The following is a 16,722-nucleotide window of genomic DNA, read 5'->3' on the forward strand; positions in this document are numbered from 1 at the left end:
AATGTTTTTGCTTGTTATTTTTACATAACATTTATAATTTAATTATAACACGTATAATTAATTATAACCATCTTAATATTAATTATAATCAATTTATAATTAATCAGTAAGATTCTCCGAGTAGCTCCTATATGGTGTGACCCAATAGGATCTGTGTTATGTTGGTAAACAGAGTTAAAACTGTTTTAACTTCTGTTAGTCATGGGTGGCATCTGGCAACACATCATGACCATCCAATTACACAGATGATGCTGTACTGTACAATATCACGATCCAGTAAACAATTTACTTGTGTCTGTTCTTCTGTCTCATAGCTATCAGATTAGTTTCAAGGTAGATGTGTGTCATCCTTGCTAACTTAATCTTTTCTTGATCTTGAGCAGATTATCAAATATAATTACTCTTGTAATTATACCGCTAGCAGATAATCTTACTCTATCAAGGGGCCCAGTGATGCTATAGCTCGTATAGAGATACGAGGGACAAATAGTATTCTTGGTAAACTATCACTTCCTCAGCTAAGCTATACATATGGAAAAGCTACCGTTATGACTGCTTTTTACGGACAGCGGTAGATAGCAATCACACATACATATTTCTTAGTGGGAACGATAAATACCTCATACTTTAGAACGTGACACTGAATGAAAAACATTAATGACACGAACACAATTCTATTTAATGTTTCATTCGGGGTCTGTCAAATACCATGTTCCTAGAACATGTATCTATGTGATTAAAATGACATCTCGTGTCAGGTGGTTTGTAAAACTTAACCATCTTTTAATCCACATACTAACCTTATCGCGGTAATTAGTGTTCCTGCTAATTACCTTGGTCAGTGACCTTTTAAGAGTATATATTATCTATATTATGGAGTTTCACAATTTCAGTCATGAACTCGAAATGATCCATAAATTCAATAATACTCAAGGCAACAAAATGATATTAATCATCCAATTCATGAACAAAGCTTTATGATAAATTATCGTATTATTGACTTCTAGATTATTACAAACTAACAATCTCCCACTTAAGCTAGGAGTCAATCATCGTAGACCCTACTTATATACAAAACTCTATATTCTCTAAGATCTCGTAGATCCTGAGAAAATCTCACAGCCAATCTTCTATGCGTTCCAAACTCATAGAAGCATTAAGCATCTAGTGCTTGACTTGAGGAAGAGATTTTGTGAGTGGATCAGCTGTGTTGCTGACTGTGTCAACTCTACTTATCTTTACATCACCTTTATATTAATTATATCTTTTATAATCAATTATAAACATCTTATGATGTTTATGATCTTTCGTATTAGGTGATAACGTTGTAGACGAGAAACATATCCTTAGTTCTCCTCAAGAACTTAATGATATTCTTTACAGCATTCCAGTGCTTTATGCCTAGATTAGCCTGATATCTACTCGTCATACTCAAAGCATACGAGACATCAGGGCGAGTGCACAACATGGTGTTTATGATAGAGCCAATAGCCGAAGCGTATGGTACTCTACTCATAGTGCTTTGCTCATCAGTTGTCGAAGGACACTGAGTCTTGCTAAGCAGTGCACCATGATTCATTGGCAGGAATTCTCTCTTAGAATCCTGCATGCTGAACCTATTCAGCACTTTGTCAATGTACGTGCTTTGACTTAATCCTATAAGTCTCTTTGATCTACCTCAGTAGATCTTTATGCCTAGTATCTAGACATCCTCGCCCAAGTCCTTCATCGAGAAAACTTTTCTTTAATGAAGACTTGGCTAATTGCAATAGAGGAATATCGTTTCCTATTAAGAGTATGTTATCTACATATAAGATTTAAGAAAGGCGATGGCACTCCCACTAGTTTTTCTGTACACATAAGATTCTTCTTCGCATCTGACGAAGTCAAGCTTTTTGACTTCTTCGCCAAATCGAAGATTCTAACTCCGTGATGCATGCTTCAATCCATAAATGGATTCAAGAAGCTTGCATACCTTCCCAGCATTCTCTGGATCTTCAAAACCCGTAGGCTGTGTCATGTACACATCCTCTTCTTAAATTTCCATTTAAGAAGGCAGTTTTGACATCCATTTGCCATATTTCATCATCATGAAATGCGGCAATTGCTAGGAGTATCCGAATTGACTTAAACATAGCCACGGGTGAAAAAGTTTCATCAATTCCCAGAATTTGTTTGAAACCTTTTCGCTACTAGCCGTGCTTTGTAAATAGTCATATTGTCATCCATGTCTGTTTTCCTTTTGAAAACCCACTTGTTAGCTATGGGTTTCACCCCATCAAGTGGTACAACTAGGTTCCAGACCGTGTTGTCATACATGGACTGTATTTCGGATCTCATGGCCTCCAGCCATTTATCAGAGTCGGGTCTATCCATTGCTTCCGCATAGGTCAAAGGATCTTCAGTATCATAGACTGAGATCTCGTGTAGTCCCAAGTACCTCTCGGGTGCATGGACTGTTCTTGTTGACCTACGTAGCACTTGTTCTTCTGGCTGTCGAACTTCATCCGCAACAGTGTGCGGATTTAGTTCTTCTTCAACTTGTGTTGAAGCACTTGAGCTCAGGACTAGAACCTCTTCCACAGCTACTTGTGGATTTGGTTCTTCCAGATGCTCATCAGCCGAAGTATCAAGTGGTGGGATTATCTGATCTGTTTCAGATATTATATTGTGTGATGTATCTTGAATTTCTTCAAGTATTACATTACTCCCACTACTTCCTTTTGCAAGAAACTCGTTCTCCAAAAGTATACCATGACGAGCAACAACTAATTTGTTCTCGGACTGGTAATAGAAGTAATATCCTTTCATTTCCTTAGGATACCCTATGAAAAAGCACTTGTCAGATTTGGGACCAAGTTTGTCAGACGTCAGACGTTTGACAAATACTTCGCAACCCCATTTTTAAGATAAGACATATTTGGGATTTCCCAAACCATAACTCGTATGGAGTCTTTTCAATTGACTTGGATGGAACCATATTTATCGTTAGTGCGGCAGTATCTAGTGCGTGTCCCCAAAATGATTTTGGAAGGGTGGCGTTACTCATCATGGAACGAATCATGTCCAGCATGGTTTGTTTCATTTTCTTGGCAACACCGTAATCATTGCGGTGTCCCTAGAGGTGTGAGTTGTGAGACTATCTCACATTCCTTTAAGTACGTTTTGAAAACCATAACTCAAGTATTTGCCTCCACGGTCCTACCGTAATGCCTTAATACTTTTATTCAGTTGATTTTCTACTTTAGTCTTAAATTCCTTGAACTCGTCAAAGGATTCAGACTTATGTCTCATGTAAGTCAATACTTTCATGAAACGTTTTGAGTCTTTTGTTATTGATGTTAAACACGGGGTTTTCCATTTCTAGCATATAAAGACCATTTAACAAGTAAGATGATCCATAATATGTCTCATTTTTATAAATAGAACATCTATTGTCCTTTATAACAAATGAGAAACCATTCATCTCTAAACACAAGATTGATATGATATTTCTAGAAATGGTAGGAACAAAATAGACATTTTCTAGTTCCAGAATAAACCCGCTAGGCAAGTACAATTCTATCCTACCGACTGTAACGGCTGCAACTTGTGCTCCGTTTCCAACTCGGAGTTGTACTTCCTTATTGCGTAACTTTCTCTTAGTGCGTGCATATTCGTGCAAATATGAGCACATGATCCGGTATCCAGTACCCAATCATTAAGAGAGGTCGCAACATTAATTTCAATAACATAAATACTTGAGACTGAGACTTTTGAAACATTCTCAAACTTCATATCTCCAAGATACTCCGGGCAGTTTCTCTTCCAGTGACCTTTGCTATTGCTAAAATAGCAGTCAGAGTTAGCAGAAACCTTTATCTTGGGAGAGTTCGTTCCCGGAACCAACTTCCCTTTGCCTTTGTACTTAATAGCCGTTTTTCCCTTTTGCTTTCTTGATCTTCTTCCCACCTTCTTGGATCATGAGGACATGAGAGCTATTCTCGATGTCTTTATCAGTGATCCTCAGCATCCCTTGGGGCTCCTGCAAGCTCTTATCCAACTCTTGCTTATGGGAGTTCACAATGAACTCCGAATAGCTGAGAGGAAATGAGTTCAGGATAACTTCCGTGGCCAACTCGTGGCTCCACGGACAATTAAGCTTCTCCAGTTTCTCATCATTGCTTGTCATACGAAGCGTGTGAGTACTGACAGAGCTGCTCTCTACTATTTCAGCAGGGACCGGTGTATTTAGGATACATTCCCTTTTTCTCACGTATGTCTACCTTTCGAATAGAGAGCGTAAAGAGAGACGTTTATTTAGCCATATTTCTACAACGTTTATAGTAAAGATTTTAGCTTTGTTCATGTAATGTTTTATTCAATAATAAAACTCCTACTGCAAATTTGTTCTATTCCCGTTTGCAGTAGGACCAAGATCCATATTTTCACTAATAACCAAGGCAGTGTATGCATATCATGGTTATCAGTTATCTTAGGTAAGCAAACTTGCTAATCACATCTCCTTGTGATTCTTGGTTTCGTTAAAACATCACGTGTTTTTAACGAAGACTTTGCCCCGAGCCCAAAACTGTTTTGGAAATCATCGGTAAGTAACCTCACTCTATTTGGTTTGATATGTCGGACATAACCCTCGACCACCAAAGGTAAAAGGCGATGTCTACTGAGTAGTTTAATCATCAACCAATGAACAATGGTTTGAGGAGGATAGAGTGGGAAGGGCATACTACTTAGTATTTAATGGGTTGGTGTTTATGCTTAACAGTGCCATCAATCTCCAAAGGGGTATGTGAGAAAAAACGACTAATGTGATTCTATTCGTATCTTTATAGCGACTTCTTTCATATGCTTCATTAAGCAATTATAGAAAGGAAGTCTTGAATACGGAATGTGATCTCCATTTCTTTTCTTAGCTTATGTCAGAAAGAACGACTAATGTGATTCTATTCGTATTTTTATAGCGACTTCTTTCATATGCTTCATTAAGCAGTCGTGGAAAGGAAGTCTAAAATATCGAATGTGATCTCCATTAGTTTATGTCTTATCAGTACCTCTTTGATACGCTTAGCTTTGTTAAGCAGTCAGTTCTTGTAACTAACTTTAGCTACCGTCTATCTTGTAGAGGTAGTTTATATGGTTTCTTATAAAAACGGTAAATCTAATCTATACGTTTTTATATGATAGCAGCAAATCTGATTTACCTATATATGTAACCGAGTCACGTATATTTCTTTCAGTTCGTAATGTTGACCTTGGTCAGCGTTACGGACACGTGAAAGTTGCTTGTCAGAAAAATACCGATTGTGATCCACTTCCTATCTTCCTCAAAGACCTCTTTCATATGCTTCAGTAAGCAGTCGTGGAAAGGAAGTCAGACAGAAAAAATAGTGAATATGATCTCATTTACATTTTCCTAAAAGACCTCTTTCATATGCTTCAGCAAGCAGTCGTGGAAAGGAAGTCAGAAAGAAACAATGTCAAATGTGATCCCACATTCATATTTTTCTTCAAAGAAAGTTTTATTTCACGGTTCCTTAGAAAGACGGTAAATCTAGTTTTACCCATTTTCATTTTAAAGCAGTAAATCTAATTTACTCTAAGCTGTAAATCTAATTTACTTATATACGGGACCAAGTCGGGTATATAATCTATCAGTTACCAATTCTTTATTTTGCAGCTATGCTCAGTTCTTATTTATACCATTTAAAGCACATAAACAATTTATATGTTTTAAAATCAGATATTCTTTTCGGTCCATAAAGCAATTTGGTAACGTGACAAAGTTCCTTTTGGGCCAGTCATTAGGACACGTGAAAGGGGCTCCCAGGAAAGATTGGGGTCACGAGGACCGCTTAGACTCAATCTTTCCTAGACAGAACCATCTCTTTCTTGTGTGGAAATGACAGCTCTTACTCAGGTACTTTATTGCTTCATCACATTCTTCGATGAACTTTACTTATCCGAAGGTTTTCGAAAAGGCGAAAAACTTACACTAAATTTTGCCATTTCAAAAGCATAGAGTAATTTGGTAACGTGACAAAGTCCCCTTTGGGCCAGCTATCAGGACACGTAAACGAGGGTTAGACGAAAAGCCGAGACTTTTCTTGTCATTAACCTTGTCGTTTACGGGTGGAGATTAGCAGTTCTTACTTGGGTACTTTATTGCTTCATCACATTCTTAGATATACTCAAACGCAGTTGAAAGTTTTGAAAACGAAAACATAAAGAAAGCATAAAATCCTATTTTATCTTTCTCGGTCGGAAAACCGATCCAAGAAATGTAAAAGTTTACATTTCATAAGAAAGCATAAAGAAAGCTTAAATCTAATTTAACTTTCTTAGTCGGTAGAACCGATCCAAGAAAATCTCATTTCTAATCGGTTTTGGACTTAAGCTGCAAATGTAAGAATTAAACTGATATGCGGTATATGCACTTAATTTGCATAAGTTATAACTTTTAGAAAATCAATCAGCGGGAGAGCCTTGTGCTCTGATACCACTGTTGGGTTTTGCGCGGTGCTAACCGGAAACCCGTTTAGGCTTAAGGTGCGGAATGACCGCAGAACAAAAATTTCTACGGCCAACTTAAGCTCAGGATTAAACGGGGTATGTCAGGAAACTTTCCAAGGCGGTCCACCTTCAGTATTCCTTTGGCATCAAAACCCAATTTAATCCTTTTACAGATCTACTCCATGATTGATTTCTAAAACTTTAATCTACTTACAAATTAAATAGATTAATATAACATATTTATACCTTGTTTCCAAATCACAGTTGGAATGCAGACCGAGCGAGTAGAGCCTCACCAGGGAAGGAATCGACTCGGAACGGAGCATCAGACGTCTGATGCCTCTATCGGTTATCCACCAGGACTAACCGGAGAGCGGTTTATTTCTTCTGCCAGAAATACCGTAAACCGCGGAATTCTGCAAAAACACTATTCACGGGGAAAAGACGAAAACCCGTAAACACGAATTTTCGGTTGCTCAGTTTCATCAATATGCAAAACTGACATACCGCTAAATTCGGTAAAACACTATTCATCGATCCCGTAAATATTCTCCACAACAACCCGCAAGATTATACGTCAACTACGTATAACTTTCTTTTCTCAACCGAAACACTATTTGGGAGAGAAACCGAGAAAGAGAGAAAATACCGATTCGTTTCTGCACGAAAAGATACATGTGAATGTGCATATGTATATATGTGAATATATTTTTCTCTCTCTACCCCTCCACCCCTATTTATAGTGTTTAAATTTGGTTGCAAAAGACCAAAATGCCCTCCAAGTTCGGCCTATTTACAAGATATGCCATTGACACCTCATCTTTCTATATGTGAAATGACCAAAATACCCCTTCCACACCCTTCCACATCCTTCTCCATGCTTCTACACATGCAAGGTGGCATAGGTGTGAAATGACCATTTTGCCCTTGTGGATAGGATTGATGACATGTCATCTGGATAGGATCAATGACGTGTCATGCGGATAAGCTCGAATCTGAAAAGACCCGAATGCCCTCGGCCCGAACACAAATAATATTCGTATAATTATTCTAAACAATTATATATATATTTTTCTTTCGGTTATTTGTTTCGGTATCGATGACATGTCATCTGGATAGGATCGATGACGTGTCATGCGGATAAGATCGAATCTGAAAAGACTCGAATGCCCTCGGCCCGAACACAAATAATATTCGTATAATTATTCTGAATAATTATATATATTTTTCTTGCGGTTATTTGTTGTTTCGATAATTTATACAATGTGTCCTGCACATTTATAAATTAACCGGTTAACTTTTATACAACGTGTCATACACGTTTATAAATTAACCAATGTTTTTGCTTGTTATTTTTACATAACATTTATAATTTAATTATAACACGTATAATTAATTATAACCATCTTAATATTAATTATAATCAATTTATAATTAATCAGTAAGATTCTCCGAGTAGCTCCTATATGGTGTGACCCAATAGGATCTGTGTTATGTTGGTAAACAGAGTTAAAACTGTTTTAACTTCTGTTAGTCATGGGTGGCATCTGGCAACACATCATGACCATCCAATTACGCAGATGATGCTGTACTGTACAATATCACGATCCAGTAAACAATTTACTTGTGTCTGTTCTTCTGTCTCATAGCTATCAGATTAGTTTCAAGGTAGATGTGTGTCATCCTTGCTAACTTAATCTTTTCTTGATCTTGAGCAGATTATCAAATATAATTACTCTTGTAATTATACCGCTAGCAGATAATCTTACTCTATCAAGGGGCCCAGTGATGCTATAGCTCGTATAGAGATACGAGGGACAAATAGTATTCTTGGTAAACTATCACTTCCTCAGCTAAGCTATACATATGGAAAAGCTACCGTTATGACTGCTTTTTACGGACAGCGGTAGATAGCAATCACACATACATATTTCTTAGTGGGAACGATAAATACCTCATACTTTAGAACGTGACACTGAATGAAAAACATTAATGACACGAACACAATTCTATTTAATGTTTCATTCGGGGTCTGTCAAATACCATGTTCCTAGAACATGTATCTATGTGATTAAAATGACATCTCGTGTCAGGTGGTTTGTAAAACTTAACCATCTTTTAATCCACATACTAACCTTATCGCGGTAATTAGTGTTCCTGCTAATTACCTTGGTCAGTGACCTTTTAAGAGTATATATTATCTATATTATGGAGTTTCACAATTTCAGTCATGAACTCGAAATGATCCATAAATTCAATAATACTCAAGGCAACAAAATGATATTAATCATCCAATTCATGAACAAAGCTTTATGATAAATTATCGTATTATTGACTTCTAGATTATTACAAACTAACAGGTTTGCTGCATATCAGTCAATATTTTATATGCCCTAGATTGTGTGTTTCGAATTAAAATTAAAACCATACATTTTTGAAAACTAGACTTAAGAACCTTTCTAGAAATATAAAGAACACAAAAAATTGTGTATTAGTTTGTGATAAAATTACATTTCATCTCGGGTTCCATTTCTAAAAACAGATTGTATTATCTCTGTAATTTTTAATTTCACACAAAATTCGTAATATTTTTGTATTTCAAAATATAGTTTTTCAGAAACTAGACTTCATTATCTTTCTAATGATAGGTGGCAAACAAAAATTCATTCAGCCAAATTTCAGATATGATATTTTTGAATCTTAACAAAAACAAAAAAACTGAGCACAGGAAAAATTGCGCTGTACTTGCTTTGTTATTTTTTTTTATCTTAATAAAACGGTCTAAACTCCCTGTTTTATTTTAGAATCTCCATCTACATATCATAAACTAATGTAAGAATTTTAGATCCACAAAAATTCTTGATTCAAACAGTACCAAAATAATTTAATGCCTTAAGAACAAAAAATGACAGATCTATGAACAAGAAACTTGAGAGATAGTTAACCAAACACTTGTGCAATTAAATTAGCACTAATTAAATAGTCTAATTGTCATAAAAATAAGCCAAAGCTCTGATACCACTGTAGGAATTTCATGTGTATGTTTATATGGTGAGAATTTAAAATTTTTCCTATCACCACTTGGCTCAATACACAACGGGTCTCACTTGTATGACAATTGCAAGCAATATTACATTAAATAAGTTCTTCTAGCATCTCATGTGCTTCAAATAAAATCAAATAAATTTATTTCTCATAATCCAATATGCAACACCGATATACAACACCAATATTCAAATCAACCATACAAAACAAAAACACAGTTATAGAGAAGTCCGGTTACCTTATTAGTGAAACATTCGACATTTCAAATCAAATTGCAACAATAACTCGAAATCACTGCGATGTAGTAGGAGTTCAAAACGAACATATGATAATTGATATGAAAACAAAATATTTATACTTTCAGGGCTGATTATGGTGTGGTTGATTTTGATGATATAAGACGAATAAATCAATTGTAGATTATATTCTAAGTAGATATAGGATAAAGCCAAAAGAAATTTGACAGAGGAATGATGTGAATCTAGGGTACGGATGGAGGGGGTTTTATAACTCAACAAGGCAGTTATAATTAATCTTAGCGAAACAAAAGAAAGACAGGAAAAATAATTAAGGAGGTTACCATGCATGCCTTTTACAAGGCGTCGTTTCCTTCTTTTATTTATTTAATATTTAAAGTAAATTATGGAGGATAATTTATAGTAGTTTAATTAGTAAAAAATTATGGTAACTATCATACATGTAATGTGTATCGTGTGAAGAAATCAAAGGGACAATTAAGAATGGACTCAGCTATATTGCCGCATTTTTTAAATCAAATTATCAAATTAATATAATTAAATACACAAATTAATGACCTAAGAATCAAATAAAAAATAGAAATAAAGTTAGTCAAATCAATAATTTAGAATGGGGTAAATTTCGCTGTAGGTCACTAAACTTTGTTATTTGTCACGAATTAATCACTCAAGTTTGATTTGTTCCTTTTGAGTCACTCAACTTTGTTATTTGTCCCAATCAAGTCCCTCTATTTTTTTCATCCAAAATTTTAACGGAATATACTAGTTCCGTCAGTATTTTGGATGTAATATGCTCATTCCGTTAATATTTTAGATGGAATGAGTATATTCCGTTAATTTTTTGGACGGAATAGTAATATTTCGTTAAAATTTTGGATGGAAAAGTGTAGAGGGACTTGATTGGGACAAATAAAAAAGTTGAGTTTCTCAAAAGGGACAAATCAAACTTGAGTGACCAATTCGTGACAAATAACAAAGATTAGTGACCTACAGCGAAATTTACCCTTTAGAATGTATAAAAGAAAAAAATAATAACTATACGATTATATGTTTGTATTTTTTTTTTAAAGTAATATGATTATAACTAATATATGTTCTCAAAAGAAATTATAACCTTTATTATATTATGAAAAAAAATTGTGAACATAATTAATAATGACTCAATTTTTCGGAATGTTACAAACTCAGCTCGTTATCAACTCAAGTTGACTCGCAACTCGTTTACAATGAATAGTTGATTTCACCATTTTTTCACATACACACAAAAAATTAAAACTGGTTTCTTTGCGCAAGCCTTTGATTGCTATCCTTTCTCTGCAAATTTTGTAATAGTTAGCATGAAAAATGCATTAGGCAATTTCATATTTCCTAAAATGAGTATCTTGCGGATTGTCATAGACAAACAAATTCTATTTAAAAGAAAATACAAAATAGTAAGCGACTACGGACAATAGAGCCTTAAACTTTTCAAGATACTAAAATAAATAAGCAATGAACTACTCTTCTAGAGAAATATGTCACAAAGTAATGCAAACTATAAGCGAACACCGGTACAGTACTTTCACAGAGAAGCAGCAAGGTGATCGCTGTGCTGGTCCTGTCGTGCACGGCTCTGGTAGTGAGAGACAGAGAGTAAATGGGTCGTCGAAATGGACGGCGGACGGTGGATAGGTCGACGAAATGAGGGCTTGGGCTGGGTTAGGGTTAGCGTGAGAATGAGAGAAAGAGACATATTAAATGTCTAGGGTTTAGTGTTTGGCACATTGGCAAGATTTTGATTTGGGTGTGTGAGGGTATGAGGGATTTGGTATTTTGGTTTTAGGTCTATATTGGGATTTACTGTGGCCGATGCTATGTAACTCGAGTTATAATATTGTTTTTCAAATGTATACGAGCCGAAATACATATGATCCAAATTCGACTTTTCAAAATTCAAACGGTCGATCCGAACCGTTTATCTTGTTCTTCATATTTATATGTGCTTAGAGAAATTTTTTTACATTTTTATGAATTTTTTTACTATTTATTAAGTATTTTACAAAATTGTTGATCCAACGGTAGCTGCTGATTTTACTGTTTTGTTAAGCTACCGATCAACAATTTTGTAAAATACTTAATAAATAGTAAAAATATTCAGAAAAATATAAAATTTGGTCTCCAAGCACATATTAATATGGAGAACAAGATGAACGGTTCAGATCGACCGTTTAGATTTTGAAAAGTTGAATTTGAACCGTATGTATTTTGGCCCATATACATTCGAATGCACATTAGTCTCTATATATATATATTTATATATAAAATTTATTTTGCAGTTTATCTAAGTATATTGATAACTAGAAAAATGCATAACTTACGTTTTTTTTCATTACAGTAAGATAATTAAAAACAAGAAGAGGAGCAAGGCAGTTCAAAACAATCAGCAAAAATGGCGCGCCAACAGCTAGCAGTTTTGGACAAGCTTGACAAGGCCAAGACACAAGGATACCATTTTCTGGCAATTGTTATTGCTGGCATGGGATTTTTCACTGACGCATATGATCTTTTTGTTATTTCAATTGTCGCCAAGCTTATTGGCCGTCTCTATTATACGGATCCCAGCTACAAAAATCCGGGAACCCTCCCACCAAATGTGTCTGCTGCTGTAACTGGTGTGGCCCTTTGTGGGACCCTTTCAGGCCAGTTATTATTCTTGTGGCTTGGTGATAAGCTGGGCAGGAAAAGTGTGTACGGTTTCACACTGATTATGATGGTCATTTGCTCCATTGCGTCAGGCCTCTCTTTCAGCCACCAGCCGAAAGGTGTCATTACAACACTATGCTTCTTCCGCTTCTGGTTAGGATTTGGTGTTGGTGGCGATTATCCTCTCTCGGCTACCATTACGTCTGAGTATGCCAACAAGAAAACTCGTGGCTCCTTCATTGCTGCTGTCTTTGCCATGCAGGTAATAAAAATTCTTATCATTCATTTTGAACAACCCGTCAGGTTTGGCTTTGATTGGTTTTAGATATTCACTTTAATTTCTTGTGTATAATCAGCGGCCTCTTTGATCAAATCCCTCTAATCGGTAGCAATATAATTAAAAATATCCAATATGCTGGTTCTACTTGACCAGATGATTGGTCCTTGCGACTGACTCGAGTTGGAACTGACTCGAGTTATAAATAAGCGAGTTAAAGCGAGCCATTCATGAGTGAGTTGCGAGATCGAGCAATTTTGCCCAGCCCTACTCCAATTAAAGGTGTTTGGAGCACCCTAGTAGTCTCTTTATATGACAAGATAAGAGGGTTATTGTAACCCTAATAAAACACTCCAATTGAAGGTATTTGGACCACTCTAGTAGTATCCCCATATGGCAAGATAATAGGACATTTACAACCCCAATAAAACACTCCAAATAAAGGTGTTTTGGAGCACTCTAGTATTGTCTCCAGAATACAAGATAATAGGGCATTTTCAACCCTAATACAACCATCCAATTAACGGATTATGGAGCACTCTAGTAGTGTCTCCAGATGGCAAGATAATAGGGTATTTACAACCTAAATACAACACACCAATCGAAGGTGTTTCGAGCATCCTAGTAGTGTCCCTATATAGCAAGATAATAGGGTTGTTGTAACTCTAATAAAACCCTTCAATTGAAGGTATTTGGAGCACTCTAGCAGTGTTTCCAGATGGCAAGATAATAACCCATTTTACAACCCTAATAACACACTCCAATTGAAGGCGCTTGAAGCACTCTAGTAGTGTTTCTATATGGCACTATAATAGGGCATTTACAATCTTAATACAACACTCCAATTGAATGTGTTTGGAGCACTCCAGTAGTTTTTCGATATAGCAAGATAATATAGCATTTACAACCCTAGTACAACACTCCAATTGAAGGTGTTTGGAGAACTTTAGTAGTATCTCTAGATGGCAAGATAATAGGACATTTACAACCCTAATACAACACTCCCATTGAAGGAGTTTGGAGCACTCTAGTATTGTTTCCATATTACAAGATAATAGGGCATTTACAACCCTAATAACACACTCTAATTGAAGGCGCTTGAAGCACTCCAGTAGTGTCTCTATATGGCAATATAATATGGCATTTACAATCTTAATACAACACTCCAATTAAATGTGTTTGGAGCACTCCAGTAGTTTCTCGACATGGCAAGATAATAGGGCATTTACAACCCTAGTACAACACTCCAATTGAAGGAGTTTGGAGCACTCCAGTAGTCTCTCTATATGGCAAGATAATAGGGCATTTACAACTCTAATACAACACTCCAGTGGAAGGTGTTTAAAGCACTCTAGTAGTGTCTCCAGAATGCAAGATAATAGGGTATTTACAATCCTAACACAACACTCCAATTGAAGGTGTTTGGAGCACCATAGTAGTGTCCCTATATGGCAAGATAAGAGGGTTGTTGTAACTCTACTAAAATACTCCAATTGAAGTTATTTGGAGTACTCCAGTAGTGATTCTATATAGCAAGATAATAGGGCATTTACAACCCTAATAAAATACTCTAATTGAAGGTGTTTGGACCACTCTAGTAGTGTCTGCAGACGACAAGATAATAGGGCATTTGCAACCCTAATACAACACCACAAAACAACATGTATAGAGCACTTTAGTAGTGTCTCTATATGGCAAGATAATAGGGCATTTACAACCCTAATACAACACTCTAATTGATGGTGTTTGGAGCAATCTAGTACTATCTCCAGATGGCAGGATCATAGGACATTTACAACCCTAGTACAACACCCCAATTGAAGGTGTTTCGAGCACAATAGTTGTGTTTCTATATGGCAAGATAATAGGGCATTTACAATCCAAAAACAATATTATAATTGAACGTGTTTGGAGCACCCTAGTAGTGTCTCTATATGGCAAGAAAAGCGGGTAGTTGCAACCCTAATACAACACTCCAATTAAAGGTATTAGTGTTACTCTGGTAGTGTTGCTATATGGCAAAATAATAGGGCATTTACAACCTTAATACAACACTCCTATTATAGATGTTTGGAGCACTCTAGTAATGTTTCTATATGGCAAGATAAGAGGGTTGTTGTAGCCCTAATAAAACACTACAATTAAAGATACTTGGAGCACTCTAGTAGTGTCTCTAACTGGAAAGATAATAGGGCATTTACAACCCTAATACAACACTCTAATTGAAGGTGGAGCACTCTAGTAGTGTTTCCAGATGGAAAGAAAATAAGGCATTTACAACCCTAATTCAACACTCCAATGGAAGGTGTTTGGAACACTCCAGTAGTGTCTCCATCTAGCAAGAAAATAGGGCATTTACAACCCTAATACAATGCTCCAAAAGGTGGTCGAGGGGCACTCCAGTAGTGTATCTCTATATCGCAAGATAATAGGGTATGTACAACCCTAATACAACACTCCAACTGAAGGTGTTTGGAGCACTCTAGTAGTGTCTTCAGATGGAAAGAAAATAGGGCATTTACAACCATAATTCAACACTCCAATGGAAGGTGTTTGGAGCACTCCAGTAGTGTCTCCATATGGCAAGATAATAAGACATTTACAACCTTAATACAATACTCCAATTGAAGGTGTTTGGAGTATTCTAGGAGTGTCTCTATATGGCAAGATAAGAGGGATGTTGTAGCCCTAATACAACACTCCGATTGAAGGTGTTTGGACCACACTAGTAGTCTCTCTATGGCAAGATAAAAGGGTAGTTGCAATCCTAATACAAGAATCCAATTGAAGGGGTTTGGAGCACTCTAGTGATGTTTCTATATGGCAAGATAATAAGGCATTTACAACCCTAATACAACACTCCAAATGAAGGTTTTTGGACCATCCTAGTAGTCTCTCTATATGGCAAAATAATAAGGCATTTGCAACCCGAATACAAGTCTGCAATTAAATGTGTTTGGATCACTCTACTATATTGCAATATAATAAGGAATTTACAACACAAATACAATACTATAATTTAAGGTGTTTGGAGCACTCTAGTAGTGTCTCTATATGGCAAGATAATAGGGCATTTACATCTCTAATAAAACACTCCAATTGAAGCTATTTGGAGCAGTCTAGTAGTATCCCCAGATGGCAAGATAATAGGGCATTTACAACCCTAGTACAACAATCCAATTGAAGGTGTTTTGATCACTCTAGTAGTGTTTATATATGGCAACATAATAGGGCATTTACGACCCTAATACAAGATTCTAATTGAAGGTGTTTGGGGCACCGTAGTAGTGTCTCTATAAGGCATGATAAGAGGGTAGTTGCAACCCTAATACAACACTCCAATTGAAGGTGTTAGGGGCACTCCAGTAGTGTATCTATATGACAAGATAATAGGGCATTTACAACGATAGCCCAACAATCCAATTGAAGGTGTTTAGAGCACTCCAGTATTGTCTCCAGATGGCAAGAAAATAGGGCACTTACCACCCTAATTCGGCACTCCAATGGAAGGTGTTTGGAGCACTCCAGTATTGTCTCCAGAATCCAAGATGATATGGCATTTACAACCCTAATACGACACTCCAATTGAAGGTGTTTAAAGCACTCTAGTAGTGTCTCCAAATTACAAGATAATAGGGCATTTAGAACCTTAATACAACACTCCAAATGATGGTGTTTGGAGCACTCTAGTTGTGTCCCTATATGGCAAGATAATATGACATTTACAGCCCAAATACAACATGCCAATTGAAGGTGTTTGGAGCACTCTAGTAGTGTCTCTATATGATAAGATAATAGGGTATTTACAACCCTCATAAAACAATCTAAATGAAGGTTTTAGGGGCACTACAGTAGTGTATCTATATGGCAAGATAATAGGGCATTTACAACCCTAATAGAACACTCCAATTAAAGGTGTTTGGAGCACTCTAGTAGTTTCTCTAAATGGCA

General features: G+C 36.2%; 1 protein-coding gene across 1 annotated transcript; it reads left to right on the forward strand.

Moving 5' to 3' along the window:
• The first annotated feature begins 12,221 nt into the window (after nt 1-12,221).
• Nucleotides 12,222-12,934, forward strand: LOC144545935 (inorganic phosphate transporter 1-2-like). The gene has a single exon (XM_078294487.1). It carries the CDS (start codon nt 12,241-12,243, stop codon nt 12,817-12,819), a length of 579 nt encoding a protein of 192 aa, XP_078150613.1. The 5' UTR covers nt 12,222-12,240; the 3' UTR covers nt 12,820-12,934.
• The last annotated feature ends 3,788 nt before the right edge of the window (nt 12,935-16,722 follow it).

Source organism: Carex rostrata, chromosome 28, assembly GCF_964058835.1.
Source record: "Carex rostrata chromosome 28, lpCarRost1.2, whole genome shotgun sequence".
Classification (NCBI taxonomy): Eukaryota; Viridiplantae; Streptophyta; class Magnoliopsida; order Poales; family Cyperaceae; genus Carex; species Carex rostrata.

Bases quoted from the DNA above. Each gene is read 5' to 3' on its own strand.
- LOC144545935 (XM_078294487.1), top strand. From the start codon at position 12,241: ATGGCGCGCCAACAGCTAGCAGTTTTGGACAAGCTTGACAAGGCCAAG.